General features: G+C 39.1%; 1 protein-coding gene across 1 annotated transcript; it reads right to left on the reverse strand.

The window, feature by feature from the left end:
• Window positions 1–4,412: 4,412 nt before the first annotated feature.
• On the reverse strand, window positions 4,413–7,517 carry hoxc13a (homeobox C13a). The gene is made up of 2 exons (XM_031845309.1): window positions 6,854–7,517; window positions 4,413–4,669 (listed from the first exon to the last, which is right to left on the reverse strand). Exons 1-2 carry the CDS (start codon window positions 7,515–7,517, stop codon window positions 4,413–4,415), a joined length of 921 nt encoding a protein of 306 aa, XP_031701169.1.
• Window positions 7,518–12,865: the final 5,348 nt, after the last annotated feature.

Genomic DNA, 12,865 nt, shown 5'->3' on the forward strand with positions numbered 1-12,865 from the left:
CAAATGTGTGAAATATATTCGTATAGCTATGTATCATAGCTATATTCAAAGACATCAACGAAAAATAAATAGGAGCTACATAAATAGATAAAAAAAACTGAACTTAAAATCCTGGTTATCTGTTCTTTTTTGATACTGTCTCGATATGTGATTTCCACATTATGTATTCCAACAGTAGAGCCATCAAAACACAAAGCAAGGCATTGGTTGCATGAATGTACAATTAAACAATACAACAAGATAACAGCATACAATGATTAGGACCAACGTGGCTTCAGCTGTAACTTCTCTATTTGTGGCATTATGTATACAAGCAGGGCTTGAACATTAAAAGTTAGAAAAACTTCTGCATCAAAATGATACTAATTGTCAAATGCATATTTCATAAATATTATAAAACGCACAGAACCAAACAACACTGAGCCAAATGTGTCATGACAACAAAACAACTAATTAACTGAACTTAAATATTCCTAAATTAGAGACAGCTGAAGCACTTCCTGATAGTTTCCTCTGGTCACCACCAGAGGTTATCAGCCCCCTGTCTCATGTGTCCTGTTGAACGTGGCCTGCAGCTCTGACGTCTCCACACACGGACACACACACAACCAAAAGCAATGCAACTTTTTAAAATACATCTCATGTTTTCAAGGTAAAGTCAGCGGTGGATGAGGGTGCAACGATTTTAGTTTCGTTTACTTCTTCATTATTATTTGAAAGGATTATGTCTGGTGAGTTTATTCATGGGTCTTGTTTTGTTTGGTCCCGGGCGTGTAGGCTGCTTCATTATTTTAAGTGATACAGTGAAGAAATAAACTGTACACTGTATTGCAGTATTCAGTTAACAGAACATAATTCCAGATTTTCTTCTACAATTGTATAAAAACTATTTTGAATAGGATTAAATGGATATTTCTGTATTTATCCATTGTGACATGTATTATTTACAAAAAAAACTGTACATTCTGGTACATTGAAAGAAAAAGTATTCGTTTGAATTACACATAAAAATAATTTGCATATTGTGCAAGTTTTTTTAAACTATTTTGTTTGAGACTCGTCATGTTATGTGGCAGACATTACATATACTGCTAGAACTGTTTTTTTAGTTATTATTATAATTTCGGCTATAATGTTGTAAAATATCAAGAGTTAAATGTATACATGTATAAAGGAGGCCTAATTTTCTCTCAACTTCATCACACGCTTTACTTTGAAGAAAATAAGAATTTGACAAATGAAGTAGGCTACAAATCATATATCCATGTCTGTGGAAGTTAGTTTTGACTGTTCAATGCGCAGCGTTTGTTGTGAGCTAAACCGTCATGAAACAAAGTTCATGTAGGCCTACTGCCATAGTAGGAAGAAAACGGCCATACCTTTAATCGTTATAGTGTGGGCGACGTCGTATTATCGTTTCCTCTCGCTGAGTAGACAGTATGGCTGCTTGTTAGTGTGAGACGTTAAAAGTCCTACCTGTCCTTCTTTTTCAAAAATACACACCTCATGAAGACTGCATGAAACCATTGGTGGTTCCAGAGTGCCTGCCAGAGCAATAGGACTTCCGCAAAACACAAAGGAACAGACCCCAAATGTCAATGCAAAGCTCCGAGAGATGGCCAGAAATGCAGGTCAGAGGATATCGCTACACTTCCCCTTTTTTATGTATTTATGGCATGCCATTAAGCCCGGCTGTCTAGACAGGGAAATAACACCTTGTTTGCCTACAAACAAACCGTCAGCATTGGTGTCCAGCCCCCTATTTATTATTCACAATCTGCTGTGATGTCAAGGTCAAAGTGACTGCATAGTCATGGTCAAGGGTAAATCAGGAGACCCAGAACTTTCCGCAAGGATCGAAAATCCAGGAAGCAGACCAACTTCAAAAAAAAATGTAAGTCTTGGATTCCAATCAACAAACTCAAAATACCTGAAGAACTGGAAAGAGTGACAAGCCGCAGCTATTGACAATTTAAAATACTAAAACACTGGCATGTTGACGTCATGTTTTCAGCAATAGCTTCAACATTAGACACATCAGGGGGAAATAGTTAGGGCTTATAAGTGAATTATTTTTGACTTAAAAACAAAAGACAGGTTTTATTTATTTACATTTACGTCAGGACATGAACTATTCTGCAATTAAGTTCATTTAGATTTAACACTGAAATAAGGACTTGTGATACTAGTTGAAAGTATCTAAAAGTAAACCACCTTCAACGTTTATTATTCTCAGACCGGTCGTTTTTAAATGTAATTTCTCGACATATTCTCAACTTTCATATCTGAAGCAGCCTAACTTACCTATGAGAGAATAAGTTACTTTTGCTCGATAACACTGGCCGCACGTAAAACTTCCCCCATTCATACATTCAGGATCTCTAAATAATAAATATATAATCCATTAATAAATCTATGTAGACTCGATCTGCAATGCAACTTCGGGCTATACCAGCGCTTAGCGTGCGCACGTGTATACGTATCCATAATAGGTATAGATGAAATAAATAGGGAGTTCATATATAGGTGACAGAATCGAATGCATCCAAGTTAATTGCTAAACTCACCTAATTATACTTAAACAGTGTGCTATAGAAAGTCAAATCAAAACTAATTACGCGGGGGGCTGCAAAACTATGCATGTGCTGTAAAAGTACATTTACACGTGCAAATGGTTGGCAGGTTATAATACATGCATGTATTCTTCTTATCTTAATAAAAGCATAATAAGCAGCATATGTTGGCCTTACACCGGACGGTGACAGGGAAGGAAACGTGCTTGTTGAACTATTGGGTGCAGGTAATAATGATAATGATCATCATTTGATGAACAATAACTAATTTACCTGTGGAATATGAAAAAGGTCAATAATATGCTGGGATCAACCAGTACATTTCCGTGAAAGCTGTTGAATAAATCGCAGTTATGAGGGTTTCGGCCTGTTTCATATGATTTTGAAATTGCACTTCTGCCAAGTATCGGGTAACACATCTTGAATATTCATTTGGATTCAAAATGCGGTTTGAGTTGGAGGACAGGGCGTGGTAGATTTGGACGTATACTTTGCGTTCGTCTCACCCGCCTTACGTGTTGTTTTTAACTGATACAATTGAAGGATCAAGTCTTAATACAGCATTTCTTTCTGGAACAGAAATGGTTTAAATATCATGATTCACTTGGTATTTTTCAGTGTGAGAAAACGCGCCTTGCTGCTCACCAAACATCATGAAGCACTGTATTATCTCCTTGTGCCATTAACAAGACTCCAGGATGCCCAATAAGTCTTAATCAAGCACTCTGTAACATACAATCCTCACTCGCTCATCCGCTGCTGATGTTATGGATTCAAGTTGAGGAGGATAGACGACAGTGTTTAGAGCTTCTGCAGCTTAATGACACCATATGTGCAGTTGAAACGGAAGGAAATTCTGCAAGTATTGACTAAAATATTTAAGCATTTTCATAATCATCATTTATTTATGAAACACGTTACCAGTACGTAATTCAACACCACAATACAGTTCACATACTGCACGAAAGTAGAAATTGCAGGCTTCGTACAAGGCGTGTAGTCAGCTGCAATGCTACACTAACAAAGACAACAAATAAAATAAAACCATTGTGCATTTATGTGTAATACTCACCGATTTTAATAGTTTACAATCATTCCAGTTGCATGACAGAATCCTTCACTGACAAAGGAAAACATACAGGTCTTGGGATATATCAGTTTACAGTTCCGCCATACTAGATAATATGAATTAAATAAAAATGCATTGCACTATACAGATTAACAACATAGGAGCTTTGTCTTGTTTTACCCCTGGCTTAAGAAACATTTCCAACACAGGAATATAGCTTTTGATATTCAGAAGGAATATTTAAAAAAAAAACATTTTCTTTCGGTCGAAAGTCCTCGTTGTGAGCTTTTTCTTGAAGAAGTCTCAAGGGCAACTTGTCATTACGCCACAAATTATGACCATGTGACGATTATCTTTCTAAAAGGGTATCAAACAAGTCTTCTCTGCTTTGATCTGCTCGTTGTATAAATCATTGAAATGGTGTCAGTCCTTTTGAGATTTGGCTTGAATAAAAAAAGAAAAAGAAAAAGACAGACACGCAATACTTGTCTTTGAAATACAGATACTGTTTTAAATATTATATATTTATATATGTACAATCATAGAACAAATGTGGAGTGAATTTTCAATACTTTCACAGTTTTTAGAGTATTATTTCCAACTTGAAAACAGGGGATGTGGTGGCATGGTCGACGGAGATGACAGAGGTGAAATAAAAGAAAAACACTGCCAAAATGTTCTTCAGCAACGATTTTTGATGCAAGAGGTAAATACATGGCATGGTGTGTTTGAAGTTATGAGTTGCAGTTTCAAGGAGGCTGCTGATCTCATCAAGTGGTGTGCATATGACTGCTCTTGGATTTACAGACAAACTTCTTCTCCTTGACCCGTCGGTTTTGGAACCAGATGGTGACTTGACGCTCTGAGAGGTTGGTTCCAGCCGAGATGCGTCTTCTCTTGTCTTTGGTGATGAACTTGCTCGCTGCATACTCGTTCTCCAGCTCCTTCAGCTGGAGCTTTGTGTAAGGGACACGTTTTTTACGCCCACGTCGGTAACTGCTTACCTCAGGCTGCAATGGCACAACATCTGTAGGGAAAAAAAAATGCCAAGAAAATATTAGACTATGCGCAAAAACACCGCAATTTTTCACTTCAAAATCAGCAGCAACTGCAATTGTCAAGACTGTTCTGTTTCCGAAGCAAACTTGGCAATGTTTCGATTGAATTGCTGATTGTCCGAACTTGTGTGTCTGTGTGTGTGTGTGTGTGTGTGTGTGTGTGTGTGTGTGTGTGTGTGATGGTTGGGGAGGGGGTCTCAGGTGTAGCTACTACACCTGACATGTAGCAACGCAACACAGTGTTGGGTCATCCTTGGTTTCTGTAAATTAATAGTTACTATCTGGTTACAGCCACTACAATTCTGCTTTGTTTTGCAATGGTAAGTGATCCATGTTTCCCTATGGCTACATGTTGATACTTAATCTTCTGATTGACAATCTACTAAACTACGCAACACACCTTGTTAGTATCTTGGATAAATATCTCGTATCTCGTATAATGAACTACTGGCTAACAGTGTGTTGTAAGCCTATAAACTGCAATAAGTCTCAATGTGGCTGTAATACGTCGGTCAGAGCCAGATTACGAAATAGAAATCACTATCTGGCAACTAAAATTAATCCTCATCTGGCCACTAAAGTGACAGTAATTGAAAACGTTATGTTGTTTAATCAGAAAGTTACACGTGTTGCACGTAATTTAGGTAAAAGTTCATTCATTTAAAAAAACTTGACAGAATTTTCATGAAAATTAGACATCATTTTTCCCCACTTTGTCCTTTTTAAAAGCTCCAAAACCTTTTGGCAGTGGCTACCTGACTTGTTCAGGTATAATAAATTCTGGGATTACACCTTTTCGACAAGACCTGCGTGTTGCAGCCAATGAGAAACATGACAGGACAAGCGTGGCATTACCTTGAGAAATAGTGGCAAGCTGTGAGACATGAAGCTTTTTACCACCATGTCATTTTACAGTTATGGGTTGTGGTTATTTCTACACAGTTGTGTCTAAGATTATGGTAGTTCTTAATTTAGGCTAATGGATAGTCAAATATAGTTAATCGCTAAATATTTTGTCATAAGTAAATTGAGGATATCTGAGTGGAGTTCACTTTTACATTCTTTAAAGCAAACTAGTTTTGCACGACTGTGACTGTATTTGTGTATATGGTATGTCCGTGAGGTGAGACAGAAAGACAACGACAGCGCGCTCTTGTGTTTTTGTGCGCGCGCATTCGACTACGTGCCCGTGCCTGCGTGGCTTGCTCTTTCGATATTTTCAATATAAAAGGAGGTATATGTCGTGTGAGAGACCCTGTCGAGGTCTGAGAACGTTCCTATCTGAAATTAAAATGCATACAGAGTTCACATAGATAATAGACCCTTGTGGTAAAAGAAGCAGCCTAGTAAAGACACTGTAAACTGCATATTGGACGGGCCCCTGTGCATTTTAAGATATCTTGCATGTATGACGAAAAGTAAAGTAAAAGGCAAGCCTGGATTATATAATGTCAATAGGTCAGTGGTTGTGAACCATTTGTGAAATGCTGAGGTTTATATAGGCTACAACTCAAATGTTGGTCAAATGAATCCTAAATGCAGGAGATTGTGGACACATCGCAGGGCGTTTAGATAAATTGGGACCATCCAAACACAGTAGCTTGGTCACTATATTGTCAAACGGGGGGCAAGGGGCTAAACTGGTGCTGCTTCCTATTCGTAACTGAAACTATATTAATCATTTGACTTCCTACAGAAAAAAAACTAACTGTCGAAAGCAAATGTTCCGTTTCTGAATGTATAGTAACCAGTAAAGAGCCATGCAACAGAAAATCTCATTGAACTCACAATTCAGATTTTTACGCACACATCTAGGAAAATGCGTGATGATTTGCTTCATGTCAGACTGAATGACTGGCTATACTGACAGAGCCCATAAAGGACATATGACAACTCACATATGGCTTGACAGTTATATGTTTATTCAGCACATTTAGTTTCCCCGGACTTCTATGTAAGTTGATGTTGGCACTTTAACGCAACAAATGTGTACACCAAGCAATAACATCTCAGCAAAGTCAAAAATATCCGGCTATATTTAAATAGCTTTCTTAATGTGATGACACGTGTATTAAAAACGTACACGCTGCTGAACCATGAATTAGAGCCTGGAGAAAGCACTGGAAGAAAAACATGTAACTATTTTCACATACCTGGAAATGGTGATTTCCAGAGATGACTTGACTGCGTTTGCTCTTTGGAGCAGTACACCTGCCCATCCCAACCATTGGAGAGAGCCCAGTGCTGGTAGCCTTCCATGGGGATCAAGGCGTCGTGCCTCGGTTCGGGATGGGCACTGATACTGGGCACCACTGACATGTCGAGGTATCCAGGGACACCCTGATATGAACTGGCGAAGCTCGGGTAGAAGGCAAACTCTTTCGCCCTGGTGGACAGTTCTTCCGTGGGCAGCGCAGTGCTGGGCTCGGCATATTTCTCTGCGGGGTGGTACGAGCAAGGCTTCTGCTGCAAGTTCACGTTGTGCGAATGAGATAATCTACAGCCGTAATATGGGTTTCCAAAAGGATAGCCGTAGCTCAAAGATGCACTGGACGACGTTTGAGGAGCGGGACACTGCCGGCCGGTGTCTGGAGAGGAAATATCCGAGTAGACGGAGCCCTGGTGGGTCGCTATGGTGCCAGAATGTCGTCCTAGCGCGGGGTGCGACATCAGGTCCCGGCAGTGGGTCGCAGGGCAATTACCGCTCAGTCCCTCCATTGTTTGGCTTTTATTCTGGTTGTTTTCATTCGGGCTTTTTTCATAAACGTACATCAAGGTGTCCGCCCAGCGTGGATGCAGAACCAGCGAAGTCGTCATATCAGGGGCTGCCGATGCTTTTTAAAAGTCGACTACTCCAAGACGGACACCTCATTTCCAACTACATTTTACACCATGCGCATGCGCACACGAAGCTCTGGTGTGTCCACTTTATTATGAATCTGGCACGTGATATGTTAAGAAGTCCTACGCGAGTTGGGCAGAGCAGCCCTTTAAAGACCCACTGCCTCACATATCACAGTTTTTTCTTGCAGAATATCGAGTCAAATCATTGGTTTAAATCACTGAGACCCACAACCTTAAAGGGGAGTTTGGATACTTGCAAGATTGGGGCAAAGGGAAATAACCTGTGAAATGTGGCCGATTCCGAGGACAGCCAGAGAATATGATAGCATATGATACATGTCACCGTACATGGAAAATAAAAAATAAAGGCATTTTTGATTACACCTTTGAACATAATCTTTCAACTTTTCAACATCCTCCTACCAAGACTCCTTTTTTGAAGGACAAATTTCCTTTAAACCAGTATAGAACTGCCACTGGTCACCTCATAACATGCTGAGATGAGAATCTGGGACTAGTTGGTTGTGGACATGTTCCAGTAGGGCATAATATTTATGTTTATTAATAATGTTACCTTTTAGAGGTTGATATTGGAGCGTAAAACAGCAGATTATAACTTTTGCATGACGTGTTTATTTTGTATTAATCAGTCAGGTTGAAACAATATATATTTTGTATCTACAGGTTATGCTTGTTTTGTGTGGTACAACCAGAAATTTTAGTATTGTCAAAGTTGAATGTGTTGAATGAGTGCCATTGCACCTCGGCATTAACAGCCACAGGACCAAGTGAACGCTATTCCAGGATACCGTCATTGTAAATTACCTTTCAGAAGCTACTTAGTGCGTCTTTCATTTAAAGATATAATTACAAAAGTCACCCACATTGAATGATATAGCCGCCTTTAGCGTATACAACTGTTCAGTGTTGATATGGTTGGGCCATAATGTGACCACTAAAATGACCATCAAACGACTATGTGATGTTTCTATTCATTTATAACATAGCCTACAAGTGGATGCTGACGCTTCCAGCCACAACAACAATGGGCGGCTTTCAGGACTTTGTGTAGACCTTATATTCAACGAGCCACCATAGAAATGCGGTCTTATATTTGTCCCTGGAATTCTGCCGCCGCTAATGTACTCACATCCTCTTTCTGAATTGAAGAACTGGCCACCAGCTAACGCTTTCTTCTAAATCCATAACGTCATATAGTTAAATTCGTCACCAGGCCCCGTAATCACAACAGTTGAGGATATTACATATTCCTCTCATCTTCTTTAAAATAAATCTGGGTTAATATTTAAAATGTGACTGTTTTTGAGGTTCAAATATTACCGATGGTATAGGGCCACATCATGTCCATAAAATACTTTTTTGTGAGGCCTAACCCATGAGTCACTCATAAAGCAAGCAAGCTGCCCTAGTTTATCAACATTGTTGCACTGCTGAGTTGCCTTAGGAATAATCAGGCCACCATTGAGTATGTGTATACTGAGGAAGCTAGACCCCTGTCCTTCCTCGGACAGAGACTAGTTCTATTGTCTCAAGGAAATTACAACTACGAGGGGTTCATCCAAACGGCAGCTGCACGGAAGTCCAAGGTCAAGGTAAAAAAAAACGCAGACAAACAGGGTCGTAATCAGAGTCTAGACAGACAAGAATGAACTTCACACTAGAGTATGCATGCAAACTAGGTGTTATTTAGAGACCCTTACTCTAAAATATCTGCTGTGTGTGAAGAGAGAGAGGGCTCCAAATAATCTCTCGTGGTTCTTTTTTTTAGTTTTTCAAGGATCAGGAATTTGACAGCTTTTGCGTTGAAGGAAACCGGCTCCTTCTAAACGAACTATTCCATGAAAGCTCAGCCTTCAGAAGATTACGTCCTCTTGAGTTTATGAGTGATAGCATGCTATTTTTAGTTCGGTTCATTTTGTTTTCTCTCAGCCTGAATTCGACATTATGCACAAATATTTTGTAGGCTACAGTAAATGTTTCAGCTCGTGGGAGACATGGATGTTGCAGCGTTAGTGAACAGGCGGCACAGTCTCGGGGACAGTTGAAGCTGTGAAATTTAGAAAAGAAATGCTATAATTTGATTAAGTTCCTCATGTTGCAATAACCACAATTCACACACCAAGCCTGCCGGTGTTCTCCAAAACTGAGGCTGAGCGATGTTTTTGAAACATATTCTCATAATTAATCATTGAAATTAAAAAGAAAAAGTAAAAGCTTAAATGTATATATATTGGGACAACTACAGAATTCATAATAAAGTATGTTTGCTGTTTAGCTTTTGAAAGAAGTAACAGAATTATTATACAGTTATATTTTCAGCAAATAAATGATTACCTTAATATTAAATATTCAAGCGCATGGCGCATTCACACCAAACAAGATGTGCACTGCACTAAGACACCAGCGGCACAACCTTAAACCATATGCCAGCAACGATAGTTGAGCGTGTAGCCTGTCTAATACACAACCTGCAAAACAAATATTCACAATTCATTCTATCAGATATCATACTTTTAACTTCCATCTATCCACACCAGTGGGCAAGTTGTACAGGTGCATTCTTCAAGGACGAACATTATTTTTTCAAGTTTACCATTGCAGGGCTGTTTTAAATTTAATGTTGGCTTCTAAACTACATACCAATATGATACGTAATATTATAATTTGCATATTGGTGGCTAAATACTTTAGCACTGTTCAAGATAGCCAATTGATATGAAAGTTGATATTTTCTCGCCCATAATCCAACCTAAACTTTATCCGAGGGAACATATTGCCTGTGTCTGTAAATCTTAAATTGGTACAGAAATATAATTAATTAGCTTGGTTTGAATTTCAATTTAGTCACCATAGAAAGTATAACAATTCCAACAACTCAACCAGCCATGGGCGAAGGGCCAAATAATATGGTATAGTCGTGTGGCTGTCAGTATTACTTAACTAAATTATTCAAATTAAACCGAATTCCAACACCGTAAGGTAAAATGATAAAACTGTAATCATGCATCGTTGAAACAACATATAATGCGCCATCACAGACTAAATGGTTTTATGATAATGCAATATAAAAACTGCTGCAGTGTCAGTTTTAGTGCATTTGTAAGTGTTTAAAACGTCATGGTGGTGGATGGTTTTTACTCTGTATACAGTTTATAGTGGGACTTCATTGCAAATGCATCCTGTTGGCCACTTTAAAAAATATTTTTCTTAAAAAGCCTAAAATATTCTGTCAGGTATTCTTCTCCGCTGCGGTTTCACTTATTTCAGGATTTGTTAATTGAAAGGACTATCAATATCTTGACAACCAGCCATAATGTGCTGCTGTAAATATGACAAGCAGACATCATGTTGACAGTCCCTGTCAGACGGAGAAAGAGCCCAACTGATGCGGTTTGTGGGTGAGGGGAGAGCATCCATCCCCATACCAATGCTGCTTACCTGCGGCTTCCGCTCTCAGGAACTGACTGCACGTGCACATGACTGAGCCAATGGATCATATCTATGCAGAATAAGCTTACATACATACACAGTTCATGTGTAGAATATTATTTTGATCCTGCAATACAATCAGGATCAAAATCATCCCAATGATTTCAAAATCGTAGGCATATATCTCGTAATCACATGACTTAAAAAACGAATGGAAACAAGGGGACTTATCTTTAAGAATTATCAATGGTCAATTTGCATTTGCCTTGATTTAACGGAAACCATATTGGCCACATGTACAGTGCAGTCCCTCCATCAACACGACTCTGTGTCTCTTTCATATGTTAAACACCGACAAAAAAAACAATACTATTACTAGTCAAACATTATCTCACCGGTTTTGAGAATGCTGCAAATCCTTGGGGGATACAAAGTCTTTGAGGCGGCGATCCAAGAATGTGTTGACAGCTTGCAGATAGAGTCTGCGCCATGCATGCTGGAATCAGGTTGCGTTTATGTTTACGAGTTTTCAACGAGTTTTCAGCGAGCTTCAGGCTTAGCTTTGAGATAAAACCATGTTTTATAATCAAAGTTACCCAAGTGGTAAATTCACGGAAAAGTGGACGATGTCAACCTAAATAACCAAACAGATCGGCACACTAGTGGGCTATAAAGGCCAATAGTCCAAGTGCACTTTCAAAATGACGATTTGAAGATGTCAAACTTAATGGAATAAACTTTGGACTCATTAAGTGTTTGAACTAATTAAATGGACAAAAATTGGACCGTAGTGCACACATCTCATAGTAAATAAAGACTAATGCTCTTTTGGAACTGGAAGTTGTGCGTGTGACTCGTGAGGTCTGGCGCATTACATGCATTTTGCATTAACGGTTATGTTAATGCTTCATTTTCCAACAAAACTGTGAATATTCGCTTCCTTTTAGCAAGTCATACTGCTGTATGTTGCCACTGTGCATATACATTGGCGCATGTGTGTTTGTGTGTGCATGTGTAAAAGGAAGTGGGTAGTTGTTTAGCGGACTGGAGGGACAGCGGAGCAGTCCAATGTATGAGAACATTCCTACAAAACTAAAACAGCATCTCATTCTGCTGTTTTCCCGTTCAGTCTGGCTTTAATTTACGATCAAAAATGTTTATGAAAGCCAAGACCACTGGAATTCTGTGCCAGCAGTCAGGGCACAGGAAGTCATGCGATTGTGAAGAAAATACTAAACTAGAGCATTGCAGTGTTTGTGCGTGACAAACATACTAGATTGGCTATACAATTAGACAGAGACATTTAGAAGCAACCGTTAACATGCGTAAATAGAGGGAATATTTCAGCCCGCACCAAGATTTACGCATTCCTTGTCGCATTTCTCACAGGATCTTGCTGCATATGCATGTGCACATTTTAAAATGCAGATCCGAAACGGATGCATTACATGACTTGTATCGACATGAATACAGAGCAGTAAGCCTTCAAGTAAAAATTAGCAGAAAGTATTCGTGAAACGACATACAGTGAATAGAAGACACAATAGTGTCGAATTTAAGTCCATACAGAGATGTGGGGGGTAACCCCCCCTTACACTCACTTTACAAACCAACACCTTCTTATACATGTGACACGGACTTCACACAGACGTGCAGTGCAGCATCTATTAAAGCAGAGGCCTTAAAAGCTTAGATTAGGGCTTCTCTGAAATTCATTAGATTTCTGTTCATGTCGGTGGATTGTTTCTGTATGATAATCACTACGAGGTAAATCCATCTGTTTACTTACCACTGATAATATACAATAGTCTACATTTGTTGTAGGCTGATGGAAAGTCAAGGGTGAAAAATACGACCAGTTTAGGGCTCTC

Source organism: Anarrhichthys ocellatus, unplaced genomic scaffold (assembly GCF_004355925.1).
Source record: "Anarrhichthys ocellatus isolate YVR2014 unplaced genomic scaffold, GSC_Weel_1.0 scaffold5, whole genome shotgun sequence".
In the NCBI taxonomy this organism is placed as follows: domain Eukaryota; kingdom Metazoa; phylum Chordata; class Actinopteri; order Perciformes; family Anarhichadidae; genus Anarrhichthys; species Anarrhichthys ocellatus.

What these genes read in the sequence shown, in the direction of transcription:
- hoxc13a (XM_031845309.1), bottom strand. Translation starts at nt 7,517, where the DNA reads ATGACGACTTCGCTGGTTCTGCATCCACGCTGGGCGGACACCTTGATG. An exon ending in CTGGAAATCACCATTTCCAG is followed by an intron (nt 4,670 to 6,853) that starts GTATGTGAAAAT and finishes TTTTCCCTACAG; the next exon opens with ATGTTGTGCCATTGCAGCCT.